The sequence below is a fragment of the Engystomops pustulosus genome, chromosome 4 (assembly GCF_040894005.1).
Source record: "Engystomops pustulosus chromosome 4, aEngPut4.maternal, whole genome shotgun sequence".
NCBI classification, from domain to species: Eukaryota; Metazoa; Chordata; class Amphibia; order Anura; family Leptodactylidae; genus Engystomops; species Engystomops pustulosus.
In genome coordinates this window covers 175833616-175850416 of record NC_092414.1, presented here as the reverse complement: position 1 = coordinate 175850416, position 16801 = coordinate 175833616, and the positions used below count along the sequence as shown (strand labels likewise).

The following is a 16801-nucleotide window of genomic DNA, read 5'->3' as shown; positions in this document are numbered from 1 at the left end:
GATTTGGGGGAAGTTCTTTGGCCTCTACCGAATCCAATAAATAAATTGTAATCAGAATATATTGTGTTGCTTTATTTTTTTTTTTTTCTTTTCTGGGTTTCTCACACTGCACCCAAGATCAGAGCACTTAAATGTTCTAGAAATAGACTTGGCTGCTGGCCCTGTATATTATAAAGTCTACCATCTCCTAAGCACATTGCTGCAGCTGCTACAGGATCTGATGCTACAGGGGATGTTACATACAAAGTTTGGATTGCATTTAAAGGGCTTGGCCACTTATACAAAACTTTTTGCGCCTTTATTAGGCGTAATTTGTTACACAAATCATACCATTGCCATTCCTAAGCATGGTCAGGACTTGCATGTTATTACGCAATTATTTGCGCCCATATAGGCGCAATAGTATAATAAATCAGGAGCAAACCTCTATAAAGACCCGCAATGTAATGACAAATAGGGTGCAAAAATACAAAGCTAATTGAGGCGTAACATTCGCAAAACATGCGTAAAATAGCCATTACGCAGGAAAAAGGTAAAAAACTACCAACAGATGGGAAAGGTAAATGAACCCCCTTGTGTTTCCTCCATCTACTAACCGACCTAATCCTGACCTCTCCATCCCGGTCTGTGGGATCACTATAGCACCAGGGCAGTAGGCCCGCTGTCTTGGGGTTGTGCTGGACTCTGAACTCTCCTTTGCACCGTATATTCAATCTCTTGCTCACTCTTGCCGCATACATCTAAGAAACCTCTCCAGAATCTGCCAATTTGTGACAATTGAAACCTCTAAAATGCTAAATTATCTCCTCTACAATCTATTCATAATGCAGAGCCAGGCTCATATTTCAAATCAAACGCTACACAGATGCCACCAGTGCATGCCAATCACTGCACTGGTTGCTTTACTCCTCCTGAATATAGTATCGGACCTCATGCATGTCTCCAGAACTTCTCCTGAGCTGCACCAATTCTCTGGAATGCCCTTCCCCGGACTCTCAGACTAATACCCACCCTCCAAAGTTTCAAACATGCTCTTAAAACCCATCTCTTTAAGCAGGGCTGTTACACTTGCTGACTGCATTACCTGTCAACTCTCCCTTTACTAATCCATCCTATACACTATATATATATATATATATATATATATATATATATATATATATATATATATACACACACACCCAGCTCCAGGCTTCTCTGCAGTCACTTTCACCTTGGACTTTGTATATAAAATTTGGGCTGATGGCTGGTTCAAGCTGCAGAAATTTTATGTATTAAATTATTTTGTACTGTTCTTACATTACCGTCCTTATAAAGAATGGCTGGACCATTTTATATAAGCTCTTTTACCTCTTGTGTCACCCCCTCATCCCCATAGACTGTAAGTTCTTGTGAGCAGGGCCCTCTTATTGTTCAATATGAATGTTTGTCTTATTGTATTTGTATATGTCCCCTATGATTTGTATAGTGCTATGGAAGATGATGGAGCTATATAAATAAAGATTATTACGGTATTATTTCCTGTCCCCTGGGAGTGGCACGTAAGGAGCGATCTGCCCATGTCCACATATTTCCCCCCCCCCCCCCCCTGTCATATTTGCAGTTCTGCCCCGTCCTCCTATTCTTAGCAAGCAATCTCATGTGTACACGGTCAGCATCTGCGGGCGGACATGCTCCATAGCAAGTTGTGTACCTAACTTGCTATGGCGTTTGCACATCACCTGGAGCATACCCTCAGTTTGCGACTGGGCCTGACAGGGTTATAAAATTTCTGTGGCACACATCTAAGTGTGGTACATGTGGCTGCCATATTAAAGGGGGCTGTGGCAGCCTGTGGAAACACATATACATTTTGGCCAAACCCCCTCGTACTTGTATTTTGTATGCGTTTAAAAACACAACAAAAACACTATAATAATCTTTATTTATATAATGCTTTACAATTCATAGTGGACATATACAAATCTAATAAAACATGACAGAGCACAATCATTCGTATGGAACAAAAGGAGTGAGGTCCCTGTTTGCAAGAGCTTACAGTCTATGAGGAGGAGGGGGTGACACAAGAGCTTACAGTCTATGAGGAGGAGGGGGTGACACCAGAGCTTACAGTCTATGAGGAGGAGGGGGTGACACAAGAGCTTACAGTCTATGAGGAGGTGACACAAGAGCTTACCGTCTATGAGGATGAGAGGGTGACACAAGAGCTTACAGTCTATGAGGATGAGGGGGTGACACAAGAGCTTACAGTCTATGAGGATGAAAGGGTGACACAAGAGCTTACAGTCTATGAGGATGAAGGGGGTGACACAAGAGCTTACAGTCTATGAGGATGAAGGGGTGACACAAGAGCTTACAGTCTATGAGGATGTGGGGGTGACACAAGAGCTTACAGTCTATGAGGATGAGGGGGTGACAGAAGAGGTAAAAAGAATATGTAATGGTCCAGCCATTCTTCATTAGGAAATAGAACAAAATATAATATAATAAATAGAAGTGCTGTCGCTTGACCCAGTCATCAGCCGTCATCTTATATACAAAGTCCAAGGTGAATGGGACTGCAAAGAAGCCTTGTGCCTGCTGGTTGCTGGATAACAGACAGGAGGAGGACACAGGACGGGTTAGTAAATAAAGAGTTAAAGCTTCATGCAGTTAACGAGTGTTATAGGCCTAAAAAGATGGGTTTTACGAGCATGTTTGAAACTTTGGAGGTTAGGTGTTAGTCTCATAGTCCGGGGCAGAGCATTCCATAGAATGGGTGCAGCTCTAGAAAGATCTTGGAGACCCGGGTGGGAGTTTCCAACCAGGGTAGAGGTTAATCTAAGGTCACCGAAAGATCTAAGAGCATGGGTTGCGTGATCAACTGAGATCAAAGAGGAGAGATAGGGAGGTGCAGCATTATGCAGAGCTTTGTGGATGAGGGTTATTATTTTAAGCTGTATTCGAAAGGAGACTGGCATAAACTGGAGGCCTCTGTGAAGCATTTAGTCTGAAAGATGAGTCTGGCTGCTGCATGGAGAATGGATTGTAGAGGAGAGAGTATGGTGAGCGTTTTACAAGTTTCAAATGTGATAAATAGGCGGATTCTAGAGATATTTCTGAGATGCATGCCGCAAGAGCGAGCAAGAGATTGAATGTGTGGCTCAAAGGAGAGGTCAGAGTCCAGCACAACCCCAAGACAGCGGGCCTGCTGCTTCGGGGTTATGGTGACCCTGCAGACTGATATGTAGAGGTTAGGATAGGCTTTGTTAGCGGATGGTGGAAAGACAAGAAGTTCGGTCTTAGAAAGATTAAGTTTCAGGAAGAGAGAGGACATGACGGTAGAGACAATCACTACTGTTCTAGATAAGTCCAGGGCTGATATTACGTGCCGAAGTATACCATTGGGTATCATCAGCATAAAGATGATATTGAAAACCAAATCTGCTGATGGTTTGTCCAATGGGGGCAGTATATAGGGAGACTGGGCCCAGAGGAACCCCAACAGTGAGAGGAAGAAGAGAAGAGAAAGATCCAGAGAAGGAGACACTGAAAGTGCGGTCAGAGTGATAACCGGGAGAGTGCAGTGTCTTTCAGGCCAATGGAGCAAAGCATCCTGAGGAGGAGCTGGTGATCCACAGTATCAAACACTGCTGAGACATCCAGAAGAATGAGGAGAGAATAGAGAATAGCCACCTTTGGATTTAGCAGTGAGATCATCAGAGATTTTACTAAGAGCAGTTTCAGTAGAATGCATAGAGCGGAAACCAGATTGTAGGGGGTCAAGGAGGGAGTTAGCTCAGAGAAAACAGGAAAGTCGAGAACAGACACGGCGTTCCAGGATTTTGGAGATGAAAGGGAGATTAGAAACTGGTTGGTAGTTAGCAGCACTGGATGGGTCCAGAGAAGGTTTCTTTAGTAATGTAGTAACAACAGCATGCTTGAAAGAAGAGGGAAAGACACCAGAAGAGAGATTGAAGATTTTAGTGAGGTGAGAAGTGGCTGCTGTAGAGAGGGACTGTACTAGATGTGAGGGGATAGCGTCACTGATACAGGTAGTGGGGCGAGCAGAGGAGAGAAGCCTGGACACTTCTTCCTCTGTGACTGGCTCGAAGGAAGAGAATGAACAGGGTGCGGTAGCAGAGTGAAGGGGATTAATGGAGTTAGTGGACTGAGAAAATCGACTGCATTCGGGAGAAAATATTTTATCTTTAAAGAAGGTGGCCAGATCTTCAGCTCCAAGGTCTGTGACAGGTTGCTGTACCTTTGGTGTTAGTAAGGAATGAAGGGTATCAAATAGCTTTTTGGGGTTGTTAGAAAGAGAAGATATCAGGGTGCGGTCACACGTCGCGTTTAAAAACGCATTGCAATAGTGGGAGAGTGATTTGCCTAATTAAACAGCTGCTAACACCTGTGTTTACAAAACACAACCGTTAACGCATGCGTTAACATCACTGTTAACGCATGTGTTTGTTAACTCATTGTTAACGCATACGTTAACATTGCCGTTAACGCATGCGTTTTGTAAACATAAGTGTTAAGAGCTGAGCTCTCTCCATACACGCCGGATAATGGCTGTTTAAAACAGCCAACACCCGCCTGTCACTGCCCGCGGCACCTAACAAACCGTTAAAGGGAACCTACCATTTGAAGTGGCAGGTATAAGAGGGAACTAACGAGCACCAGCTCAGAGCTTATTTTTGTTAGCGTTTTAAACCGCGGTATCGCGGTTTAAAACACTTTTTAAACTGTATGGCCGAAGCTGCTTCGGCGCAGGGAGGTACGTGCTCGGCGCACCATGCGCGCGACCGTGCATGCGACTACATAGGAAGTGAATGAGAGCCGCGTGCACGGTCGTCCGCATGGTCCGCCGAGCGCGTACCTCCGTGCGCCAAAGCAGCTTCGGCCATAAAGTTTAAAAAGTGTTTTAAATCGCGATACTGCGGTTTAAAACGCTAACAAAAATAAGCTCTGGCACCAGCTCAGCCTGAGCTGGTGCTCGGTAGTTCCCTCTTATACCTGCCACTTCAAGTGGTAGGTTTCCTTTAAATGCCGGCCGCCATCTTGGATCGGTTGCTATGGGAGCCTAGAGTCTCATTCAGACTCGTAGGCTTGCCATGTGCAATGATTTCTAATAGCCAGCAGAGGGCAGGCTATTAAAAATCATAGTAAAATAGGTATATACTGCAATACAGTAGTATTGCAGTATATAGTATTAGCAACCGGACCCTGCAGGGTTAAATTACCCTGGAGGATCTAAAATAATGGTAAAAAAAAAATTTTAAAAAAAATATGAAAAGATAGTAAGAAAAGTAAAAGTTTAAATCACCTCCCTTTCCCTAGAACTGAAATGAAACCATTAAATAGTCATCAAAAGTCGCAAAAAATGACACCACCCACAGCTCCGTGCATCGAAGTATGAAAAAGTTATTAGTGCCAGACCATGGCAAAATGAAGATTTTTTTTTTTTGGTTTTAATTTTTTTAAATGTATGAAAACATTATAAAACCTGTACAAATTTGTATCCTCGTGATCGTACCGTACCAAAGAATAAAATAGACATGTGATTTGGGGCGCTCAATGAAAGCTGTAAAATCCGAACCCACAAGAAAACAGCACGAATGCGTTTTTTTCATCATTTTCACTGCATTCTGATTTTTTTCCCGCTTCCCAGTACACGGCATGGAATAATAAATACCACCACTATGAAGTTCAATTTGTTACGCAGAAAACAAGCCAAACAGAGCTCTTTACATGGAAAAATAAAAAAGTTACAGATTTTTGAAGGTGGGGAGTGAAAAATGAAAATGCAAAATCGAAAAAGGGCCACGTCCCTAAGGGGTTAAAGAAGATCAAACAGGATTGAAGACTTTAGTAACAAGAAATTGATGCAGGGATGGGTTACCAGTAAAGACAGCAGATCAGGGCACACAGATGAATAGTACAGAGATATAACAGCAAGCAGAGATGGGTTACCAGTAAAGACAGCAGATCAGGACACACAGATGAATAGTACAGAGATATAACAGCAAGCAGGGATGGGTTACCAGTAAAGACAGCAGATCAGGACACACAGATGAATAGTACAGAGATATAACAGCAAGCAGGGATGGGTTACCTGTAGAGGAAGAAGAGAGATGGACTTTATAGTTCATTATATGGTCACTTTTATACCATGTGGGAATCAGCCCTGAGCAATCCCTTTTCCTCTGCCTGATGTACTCTATTGCAGCAGAGGGGGTTTCAGTACAGGGGGGAAGGGGGAAAGTGCTCCTGCACAATGTAACAGGCTGTGAAGCTACAACGTGGAGGGGTTCTGGTAACATCCTTAAAGAGCCCTTCTGGATCAAATCATCATCAAGTTGATTACAAAGGAAGGAGGCCATGGATAACAATACAAGTATATTACCACAGCCACTGGATCTATAAGTAAGTGTCCCTGGTTTATCACGTTAGATACACCCAAACATATATAATGTGTATTTCACCAGGGTAAACTTTGGAAGTACAAATTCGCAATAAGAAGCTGTAAAAAATCATATATAAGGTATACAGGATGTGTATAATGTCCAGTAATGTAATCATCAGCACAGGGTGGTAGTGAGCCATAGCGCGGACTCACCACAAAAGACACCACCACTAATCCCTGACTGTGACTGAAGACATTACCCAGGGACGCTAATGGAGCGCAGATCACATCACTAAAGGTTGCTCTCGATAATCGACTTCTCCTGTCTGATCGGATGTATCGCCTGACGTGATTGGCCGCCAAAGCGGAAGTGACGTCGTAGGGCCTAGGTTTCTTGTGCGGCGGCGTGCGGTCTGTGAGGCGTGTGGTAACTTTGTGCAGGCGCCATGGTGAAGCTCACGGCGGATCTGATCGAGGCGGCGGCACAGTACACCAATGCGGTGCGGGACCGAGAGCTGGACCTGCGGGGTGAGAGAAATGGCGGCATGTGGTAACTGATGTGCTTGTGGTATCTGCTAGTTATGGGGGAAACCGCCGGCCTGAGCTTTTCTATGTGGCGTGTAATTCCTACTGGACCCTGCACATGGCGCTGCAGGCTCCCGCCATGGAGACTAAACACCAGTTCTCTCCACATTGACTGCAGGGGGATAGGTGCCCGATCCCGGTGATCCTCTGTTACTGGGGCTCTCTATGCGTGAAGTGCGGGAGATTATTGTACTACAAAGCGGCTGCCAGGGCATGGGAAGCCTTAGGGTGATAAAGTGTAACCAAACTTTCAGTATCCTTCTATATATAGTGCAGATGATGGTAAATGTTGTGTTTTATAAAGATATATGTTCCTCTTCCTTATTTAAGAAGTTGGTATAAGTTAGTGTTATGTCCTGTCTCCACTGTCAGCTAAGGGATAAAGGAGCCTGAAAGTGTTTCATAATCTTGCACTTTATAGTCCCTGGATAGTCTAATCTCCTCAGAGATGAATTTATTAAGGGAAATATTCATTTGGAAGGGAAATGGTTGACGATTAGCCTCCTTATCTGTCTGAAGACTTTCAGATACGTGCCCCCTACAAGAGGAAGAGTTAAAACAATACAGAGAATCTGAATTACCTAATATATTTATAAGTGCATTATATTAAGTTTCCTATTGTTGTCTGCTCTATTCATAAAATTAAATTCTAAAATGTAAAAAAAAAAATGCAGTCGTACGTACAGGTGTGAGCCTTGATTCGTTCTATGGGAACTCAAACGATCGGTAGCCAGAACCTGGTGTCTTATTGTTTTAATGCAAGACACTGATCACTTGCATATCTATAGAATTGCATATCAGTTTGGGCCTGTACCTCAGTTATTCTTTAAATCTTTCAATCACCCAAGCACAGAGAGTTCCAGCAGTAAAACCCTCAGCAGTTTGACTCTTATTCACTATCCCCTCAGGGTTTATTAACAATTCATTATTTATAAAGCAGCATCCTTAACCTGTATATTTCAGGGTTTTTTGTGTGTGTATATATGTGATAAGCAAGGAATGCAGTGAGTGTACCTGTGCAAGTTCATAAATTCTAAATTTTCTTCTTTAGGATACAAGATCCCAGTTATTGAGAATCTTGGGGCCACACTCGACCAGTTCGATACACTTGACTTGTCAGATAATGAGATCAGGAAGTTGGATGGATTTCCTTTGCTAAAGAGACTTAAAAGCTTATTGCTAAACAATAACAGAATATGGTAAGTTGGTCCACATTCACTATAGTTTAGTCTCCTCACATTTCTTCTTGGTGCAAACTGTAATTGATGCTTATTTACTGCCTCCATGAATTCACCACAACACCTGAAAGCTTTCCAACAAGTCACTAGAGACCATGTTATCAATAGTAAAGCTGCTCAGTGCAGTACTGGGGCCTAAGGATGTAATAATGATTCCGCTCAATGACTTTGCTTATTAATGCTGAAGCTTTTTAAGGGACCATACAGAACAGGAGACTCAACACCACTAGACTACTTGTACTCTCAGGTAGGGTGTGAAATGTTACATAAGCTGCGCTGTGTGTAACGCTTGGCTCATGTACCACCCTGGCGGTGTTATGGCATCACTGGTTTAATCTAATTTTCCATTTATTTAAAGGGAACCTACCACAACAAATCTACCTATAAAGGTAGATCGGGTGGTAGGTGGATCAATAGGACGTGAGGATAGCCCTTTTAAGGACTAATCCTCACGTCCTCGCATTTTTTTGGAAACTTTTATTCGGCACACATGAAAAAAAAAATTTATGCAGCTACTGGGGCGTGGAGTAGCCGCATCTGAGGTTACATGAGGCGGCTACTCCACGCCCTGGTAGCCTCTTTTCTCCTCCTACTTACAATCTTTGGCGCGCAGCTACAAGGAAGCTGCGCGCCCTCGTCTGATGATCCTGCCGTCTGTGCATGCGCAGAACAGCAGGCCTGTGCGGCTCCGGAACAGTGACCGCGCAGGCGCGGGCCTGCTGTTCTGCGCAGACGGCAGGAGCGTCGGACGAGGGCGCGCAGCTACGAGCAGCTGCGCGCCGAAGATTGTAAGTAGGAGGAGAAAAGAGGCTACCCGGGCGTGGAGTAGCCGCCTCATGTAACCTCAGATGCGGCTACTCCACGCCCCAGTAGCCGCATAAAAAAATTTACATATGTGCCGAATAAAAGTTTCCAAAAAAGTGCAAGGACATGAGGATTAGTCCTTAAAAGGGCTATCCTCACCTCCTATTGATCCACCTACCACCCGATCTACCTTTATAGGTAGATTTGTGGTGGTAGGTTCCCTTTAAAGTAGGAACCTGTTGGTTCAGAGTATGTATTGATCTGTGATTGTATATTTTGTATGTATTTAAGATATATTGTAAGTGCATTTGTATCCCTTGATGTGGAAAAAAAAGTAATAAATGGAAATTTTTTTTTTAATACCTTAATGTTTGCTTTATGGTAGACTTGAAATTGTATCTGTCCTTTTTGTGTTTATTAGCCGTATTGGGGAAGGAATTGAACAGGTTTTGCCTAATCTTACAGAGCTGATCCTCACAAATAACAATATCATGGAACTGGTAAGGCTTTGCTTTTCATGAGTTTTTTTTTTTTCCCTTTAAAATAACTTTATTGAATTCGTTTAACTTATTTTGTTCTTTAATTTTCAGGGTGACCTGGATAATCTATCAACTCTTAAGAATCTCACTTATCTTTGGTAAGTAATGCTTTGTTATAACTGTTTAGAACCCGTGTAGGGTCAAGTTATTATTAGTGTTTGTGCACATTTGTACCCAGGATGTATATGGTCAGTGGGTGAGATGTATCAATCTGTCTACACCAGAATCCTTAAGTAATTTGCACCTATAATGCTGTTCAGCGCATTATTGGGCTGTTTCTTGCTCGTCTGGAAAAGGGGCATGGCCTACAAGAAACTGCAGAGAGCCGTAAAATGCAATGCAATGTTATGGTGCACAGATGGAATCGCTCGCCGGTATTATACTGCCACCTGTAGACCATTTTAGACAGTTCTCTGCTGTACTACCAGATTATTCAAGGTGTCTGATGTTGGATGATTAATCTGGTGCAAGACTGTACTTTGCACTTACTATTGATTGGACTAGTTTTCTGCACCACAATACTCCATACCTCGTTTCAGACTTGTATGAAAACTGCCTAAAAAATGGTTAACATCCTTTGATACATTTGGCACACAGCATTTCAGGTTCAAAATACCCTAGTATTTTGGTGTAGACTGATTAATGCACCCGCAGTGTCTCAGAGTTAAGGGACCTTATGTTGTATATGACCGTGTAAGCTATGAGGAAGCTGCTGTGGTTCACAGGCAAACCCTCCCCTCTGTTGACTGATCATGAGGATTTAATCTCTAGTGCGTTCTTTAGTTTTTGGTTTTTCTCCTTGTAGTTTCCAATAACGTTCTCTTTCACATTTTAGCCTATTAAGGAATCCAGTCATTAACAAGCGACATTACAGATTGTATGTGGTTTACAAAGTCCCACAGGTCCGCGTGCTGGACTTCCAGAAAGTCAAACTATCAGTAAGTTGTCTTCTCTGATGTATCTGATAAATTTTGCTGCTGGATTTGCATGAACTCTTCATCTTTCCCACATGGTGGGAATCCTCACTTGGCAACGTCAATGCCTTCTGTGGTGCATAAGTTTCTGGTAACTAAATAACTATTTGCTACAAGCAGCCCCCACGTATCAGATTTGTGTTGCCTTTCCTGTGGATAGGTGGCGATTAATTTTCCCACTATCTATAAGAGATATCAAATTTAGTTGTTCGACCGAAACCTAGAAAAGGCAGGATAGTCAGTACGCGTTAAGACACATGCTTTTTAACTTCTAAGCCCCTAACCTTGTAAGACTAAAAAATAAATGTTTTTCCCGTAAATGAAACCACAACTTTATATTCATATATACACTAGATGCTTCCTATGAGTTGTGAAAGTAGCTGGGAAATGCTCTGTACAGTAGGGCTATAAACCACTGTTGGTGCTGCCCTGTATGTTTTCGGCTAACTCTTTTTCTACTTTTTTTTTTGCTGTAACCCGATGACTGCTGAGCAGTTAGTTCCCAGTCTTCGATGTGTTCTTGCTGTTTTTTATTTAACTCTGTGTATGGTATCGCTTCAGGAGCGACAGGAAGCAGCGAGTATGTTCAAGGGCAAGCGGGGTGCACAGCTTGCAAAGGATATTGCCAAGAGATCAAAAACGTAAGATACGAATTTCTCTCTGAAGCCTGAAAGTTTCCTTCACAAGCACCTTCCTCAGACTCTTGTCTCACTGGAGATGGCATGTAATGTCATGTCCCGCTCAGTAGACCTGCAATAATAGTATTGAATTCATCATGGGAATTGGCCAAATCACTGAACTGGGCTGTAATTTTAACCTATACACATAAATGTTGTCAGACCATGCAGTACACGTCACACCCAAACCCTTTCTTTTATTTTTGGTTGGGGGCAACAAATATATTCTCCACAAGGTGCTTCTGAAAAAGCTTTCTTCATGTATCAGTTGTTAACAAAGATAAGATACTACACTGGGTTGGAATCGCTTTCATGGTGTTACCATTGGAAGATGAGAGAAGCTTAAAAGTTTCCGAGTAGATTTTTATTAAAACCTTTCCCCTTTTTTTTTTTTTTTTTTTTTTTTTTTGTAGGTTCACACCCGGTGCAGGCCTGCAACCAGAAAAGAAGAAATCTGGTCCATCACCCAGTGATGTTGAAGCCATAAAGGTACAGTGTACCAAAGTTATTTAGTGTAGTAAATGGGTCACAAAATGTCTTTGGTACTTTTGTACTTTTGGAGGTATGGGGTCAAACAGGAGAATATATCATGTATAATCAGAGCGTGATGCATTGAGATGCCTTGCATCGGTTATAAGAGGGGCAAGCTGATTAGATAAGTGAAATGTGTACTGTCCTGACCTTGGTCATAGCTAAAGAAATGTGTAACAAACTTGTCACATCTGAACAACTTTCTGCTGATCTAGGCACAAGATTTGTGACATGTCATAATTTCTTTGCAAATTTGTGGACAAAATAATTTGTATGTACTGGATAATGTTCACATGTACTTAGTACCTTTACTGTCATAGATCGCCATTGCTAATGCTACAACCTTAGCAGAAGTGGAGAGGCTCAAAGGTTTGCTGCAGTCTGGACAGATTCCTGGCAAAGACCGTGCACCTGGTAAGACTTTTTTTTTTTTTTCTCCCCCAGCTACATGTTCTGGATCTGGGGTTCATGATATATTGACCTACTTTTCTTAGTAGATGTTAAAGGACACCTCTCATCAGGTCTGTCACTAGTCCTGTCACTACTACCTGTTGGAGCAGCTCACAAGGATCCCATCCCAGCCTTTATCTAGTTATTTCATACATTAATCATTGCAAAATCATCTTTTCTTTTGTAAATGAGGCTGTGTGTGTTGCGCTGCCTGGAGCATGCTGCAGGGGGCCCAGAAAGCACATTACACAGGCTGTCAGTCAAGCACTGGGGGTGTGGCTGTACCCCCCACTCATTGATAAGCTGGACAGCTTGAATATGCTAATGACTCATTGGACATTTCACAGGTCATTTGCATACAGCTCTAGGACCTCATTGCTTAGGTTTACAGGCATGTAGAGGGACAATGAAGGGATAGAGGCAATGCTCTCTAATGGCAGTTTATGAAAATATATTAAGTTTAGGGGGGTTGTTTTGCCTGTTCTCTTTAAAGGCTCTACCTTGATCTTGTGTGCAAAAGATTCATATATTTAAAACCGGTGCACATTTATTTATTTTGCTGTTTGGTTTTTGGGAAATTTTCAATTCATTTGTTAATTAAATCCTAGTTAATCTTGAAAAATCTGGTGACATTTCCTTTTAACTATTGCACCCTAATTATGGCTATAAAAAATCCTTGCCACTGATCACAAGGAAAGACTTAAACATCTTACCTTGCATACAGCAAAAGGAAGGGGCATATACAACTCTGCCAAGTCAAGCCGTCCCTTATGTCCTCACTCCCCTGATAGTTTTCCTGTCAGTCTCTGGGTAATGTAAATCCATTCTTCATAGATTTAGTTTACTTTAATAATGAACTGATTTTTCCACATGGATCCTATTTTATCTGTGTAGATTCTATGCTTCTTGTACTCGTATGTTCTGTGCTGGTTTCATGATTTTGTCCTTACAATTTGCAGGCAATGAAGTGTTTATTTCAGAGGAAGCAGAAGAGGAGGAAGAAATGGAAGAAGAAACTGTTGTCAATGGGTCCTGAGCTGCCGTGTTATCTGATATTTTGCGAGACTGTTTGTTTCACTGTAAATGTTCTTCTGTAAATTTTTATTTCAATAAAATTTTTGTATTTTATTTTGATGTATGATGAATACACTGAGAATATATCATTGGCTAGACAAGTCCATGTCCTGTTTTGTTAGTATAACTGTAAGGCAGATATGTACCATGGTGTAATGCTAAACCCTTTCTGCTTGGAGTGGTGGTGAGGCTTGTGAGAGCAGATAGACTCCAGGTGTCAGAGCTTTTAGGTTTAAGAGACATACCGTGACCAGTCCACACCAATGCCTTGTGCCTACAACCATGAGTTTAGGATGTGTGCTAGCTGTTTCACCATCTGCCACATGTGCACGAACGCACCTTAGAGTATGGGAACAAGTTTGTGGATTCTACAGCCAAATGAATCAGACTTCTCAAGCCACAAAAGATGGAGTTTGTGTACCAGGCAGTTTTTTGTGAGAGGCACCAGTGACTCATAGTATATAACTGTGCAGGAGGCCTTTAAGGGTGTCAAACTTGGTCACATCAACCATGTGGATGCTGTAAAAAAAGGCTTTTTATTCCATAAATGTCCAATCAAGCTGCATTAATATTAAATTTATACAGCATTACAATCAGTCCACCCCCCCCATGTATGTTCATAAGTACATTTTGCTGTGTGTGAGTGGGGGTATTTGCCTTTCACGCTCCCCTGACCTATCCTGCTTCTTGGGGCTTGTATGTGGCTCTAAAGCCAGTAGATGCAATGTGATGACAGGAGTCTGCTGGCTTCCCAGCTGTGTACAGGCACAGCACAGGAAGACTTCTGGGAAGGGGCGTATGGAGGTACCCTGGCTCCAATGCTGCTATCCCAAGTAGCACAGCATGGGGGCAGGGAGACGGGCTGCATTTTGGCTCACTGGCCTTGTGCTTGGCAGGTTTGACATCTTGCCTTCAGGCATCCTTTGTAATGGCAGGTCCTGAGATAATGGTTCTGAATAGTGGAATAGAGGTGGTGAATACCAGGTCATAGTATGTGCCCAACTGGTGGCCTTAAACATGAAAGTAGCTGTAAGAACACACTATTTAATATGAAAGTTCTAAGTAAAGAATATACCATGTCGCCATCAGTGATTTTTATTCTTTACATCTCCATTTCTAATGTGCAACATGTACAAAAGGAAGACATTGAAGGAAAACATGGATTCTCTATGGCAGTACAAATGGATAAAACACTTCATCAGGGGGTGTGGAGATTTTTTTTTTTGTACTCCAATACCAACTTTTGTAAGAAAAAAAGAAACGTATTACCATGGAAGTGGGCACATTGACTACCTGGGATTTAAAGGGCATCTACCCCAAGGATGAAGGACTGAAGGACCTCAGGCTTATTTGCATACAGTCCATCATGGTGGTAGATACCCTTTAAAGGGGTTATCCGCGTCTTAAAAATTACTTAGGGCCGGGCTGGGGAGGGCTATTATAAACATAATAAACATGTACTTACCTCGACCGATGTCAGTCTCCTCTGTGCGCGCGGTTTCATTACAAGAATGCACAGGGAGCTGCCGGCCGGCCGCTCCCATCCAACACCATCTCCCAGCGCTTACAACGCTGAGAGATAGGGACGGATGGGAGGAGCCGGCCACATTGCGGCTTCTGTGACTGTAAACAAACATTATGTTTAACTAGCCCACCCCAGCCCTCAGTAATTTTTTAAACCCGGATAACCCCTTTAAGTATTTTATAAAAATATACATTTTTCATAGTCTAGATATACATTGGGGTGAATTTAGGCCTTATTCACAAAAAAAGTTGATTATTGAATATGACCTCGTTTTTCATGGATCTGTTTGTAGCCTGTACATCCATGGCAGTGTATAGTCATTGGCAACATGAAAATCTTGTTGCGGTTTTGTTTTTTTGTTTTTTTCCTTTGGCTGCCCCATCTATCCTGCCTGGGCAAAAGTGTGATTTGCCTCATCTAGTTAAAAATTGGCACCCAAAAAAAAAGACTGCAACATAAGGGTGGTTTCACACTACTGTGGTTGGTGTGTGTGTGTGAAACAAACTGCAGTGTCCTGTTTTATGGACTGAGCTCACTGTGGGCCTAGACCCCAAGCATCACAGTGATGTATGATGCAAGGAGTCAGGAGCGCCAAACCATGTCACCATGTGTATCTATTTGTTGCTGCTGTTTAGTGTGGAGGTAGGGACTTCTGTTATCATATTAGGCAGTTTCACATCACCTTTTTTTGGGCGTATAGGGGATTCCGACATGTCCTCATAACATAAGGCACAGATGTATCCCCTAAGCGCAGGGGGAGGAGAGTACATAGGTGGCAGCAACCAGAAATTGGGTGTTTCCCCAGTGATGTTTCTGCCTTATATGGATAGTGTAACATTGCCAGGTTCTCCACCCCATGATGAGTGACATGCGCTCAGCATGTCTCTGGAGGAGGGAAACGATGCTCCATAGGCTTCTATTGCCTCCACTGAGCACCTATGTCGCTCAGCAGGAAAGAAGGGGGGGGAGGGGGTTCCTGATGCTTTAGCTTGCTGCATGCACTTTTGTAGGGCTTTTCAACGGTTTCAGGATTTGTGGGGGCTTGCGCTAGGGTTGTGTCGCAGCTGCGCAGCTTTGCATGCGACAGAAATCATGGGAAGGGGGGGGTTTGGCCTTGGATGATCCGACTGATTTGGACTGAGCGCAGGATTCAAATTTTGTCAAACCCAAGCACTTACATACACCAGGAAGAAGAAGGCAAACTCTGTCGGACCTAAGTGGGGAAGCGACACATGCATGATATCAGGAGCACGATCTTTGTGGATCGCAGCAGAGAGCATTCTCATCGGACAATGCACTTTCTGTGAACACCGGGGACCAGGTAAGTAAATGTGCCCCAGTGTGCCTCCATCTGCCACTGGAGAATTTACCATACACAGATGTATGATAGAGGCCATGCCCCCACGCCAACCTGGCGTAGTTCTGCGTAAAAACCTACAAACTAAAGGCTTCTCAAAACTACGCAAGCCCAGGGTAGGTATGGTATGGAGGTGGCGTAGGCAATGGTTAACTTGTGAATTCTTGCCCTGCTCAACAATTTGCTATTCTTTTACTGACACCAGAAAAGTGGTGCAGCAGCAGCAGCAGTGGTAACTCTCCCCCCCTACACACAAAAAAATGTAATGTGAACCCTGCCTAACCTTGTCCTGTTCACAGACTGACCACAGCAAGTGTGAATCTACCCTAATATTTAGTAACATTCTGTACATATCGAAGAATAAGAGGGAAGTAAATACTGTCTAAAAGCAAATCTGTGACCCATACAAAAAAATTAAAAATGACCCATTTTTTCCCCCACTAAGAAATAATACTTGTAGCATCCATTCGGTAACGGGCGGATAATAGCGTTGTGTGTGATTGCCAGTACAATTATTATTATTGGGGGTTACATATATATTGATCTTATGCACCCACAATTTTAAATACAGTCCTATGAGCTGCCTCTGGGATACACAGCCCCCTTTCCCCCATGTAGCACCACATATCTATGCAAACCAATTTTTCAATTACAATATT

General features: G+C 42.8%; 1 protein-coding gene across 1 annotated transcript; it reads left to right on the top strand.

The window, feature by feature from the left end:
• The first annotated feature begins 6724 nt into the window (after window positions 1-6724).
• On the top strand, window positions 6725-13314 carry SNRPA1 (small nuclear ribonucleoprotein polypeptide A'). The gene is made up of 9 exons (XM_072148625.1): window positions 6725-6916; window positions 8025-8172; window positions 9437-9515; window positions 9606-9652; window positions 10390-10492; window positions 11090-11169; window positions 11619-11694; window positions 12057-12150; window positions 13146-13314. The coding sequence occupies exons 1-9, from the start codon at window positions 6835-6837 to the stop codon at window positions 13220-13222; spliced, it is 786 nt and encodes a 261-aa protein (XP_072004726.1). The 5' UTR covers window positions 6725-6834; the 3' UTR covers window positions 13223-13314.
• Window positions 13315-16801: the final 3487 nt, after the last annotated feature.

What these genes read in the sequence shown, in the direction of transcription:
- SNRPA1 (XM_072148625.1), top strand. Translation starts at nt 6,835, where the DNA reads ATGGTGAAGCTCACGGCGGATCTGATCGAGGCGGCGGCACAGTACACC. An exon ending in AAGAATCTCACTTATCTTTG is followed by an intron (nt 9,653 to 10,389) that starts GTAAGTAATGCT and finishes TTCACATTTTAG; the next exon opens with CCTATTAAGGAATCCAGTCA. An exon ending in ATTGCCAAGAGATCAAAAAC is followed by an intron (nt 11,170 to 11,618) that starts GTAAGATACGAA and finishes TTTTTTTTGTAG; the next exon opens with GTTCACACCCGGTGCAGGCC.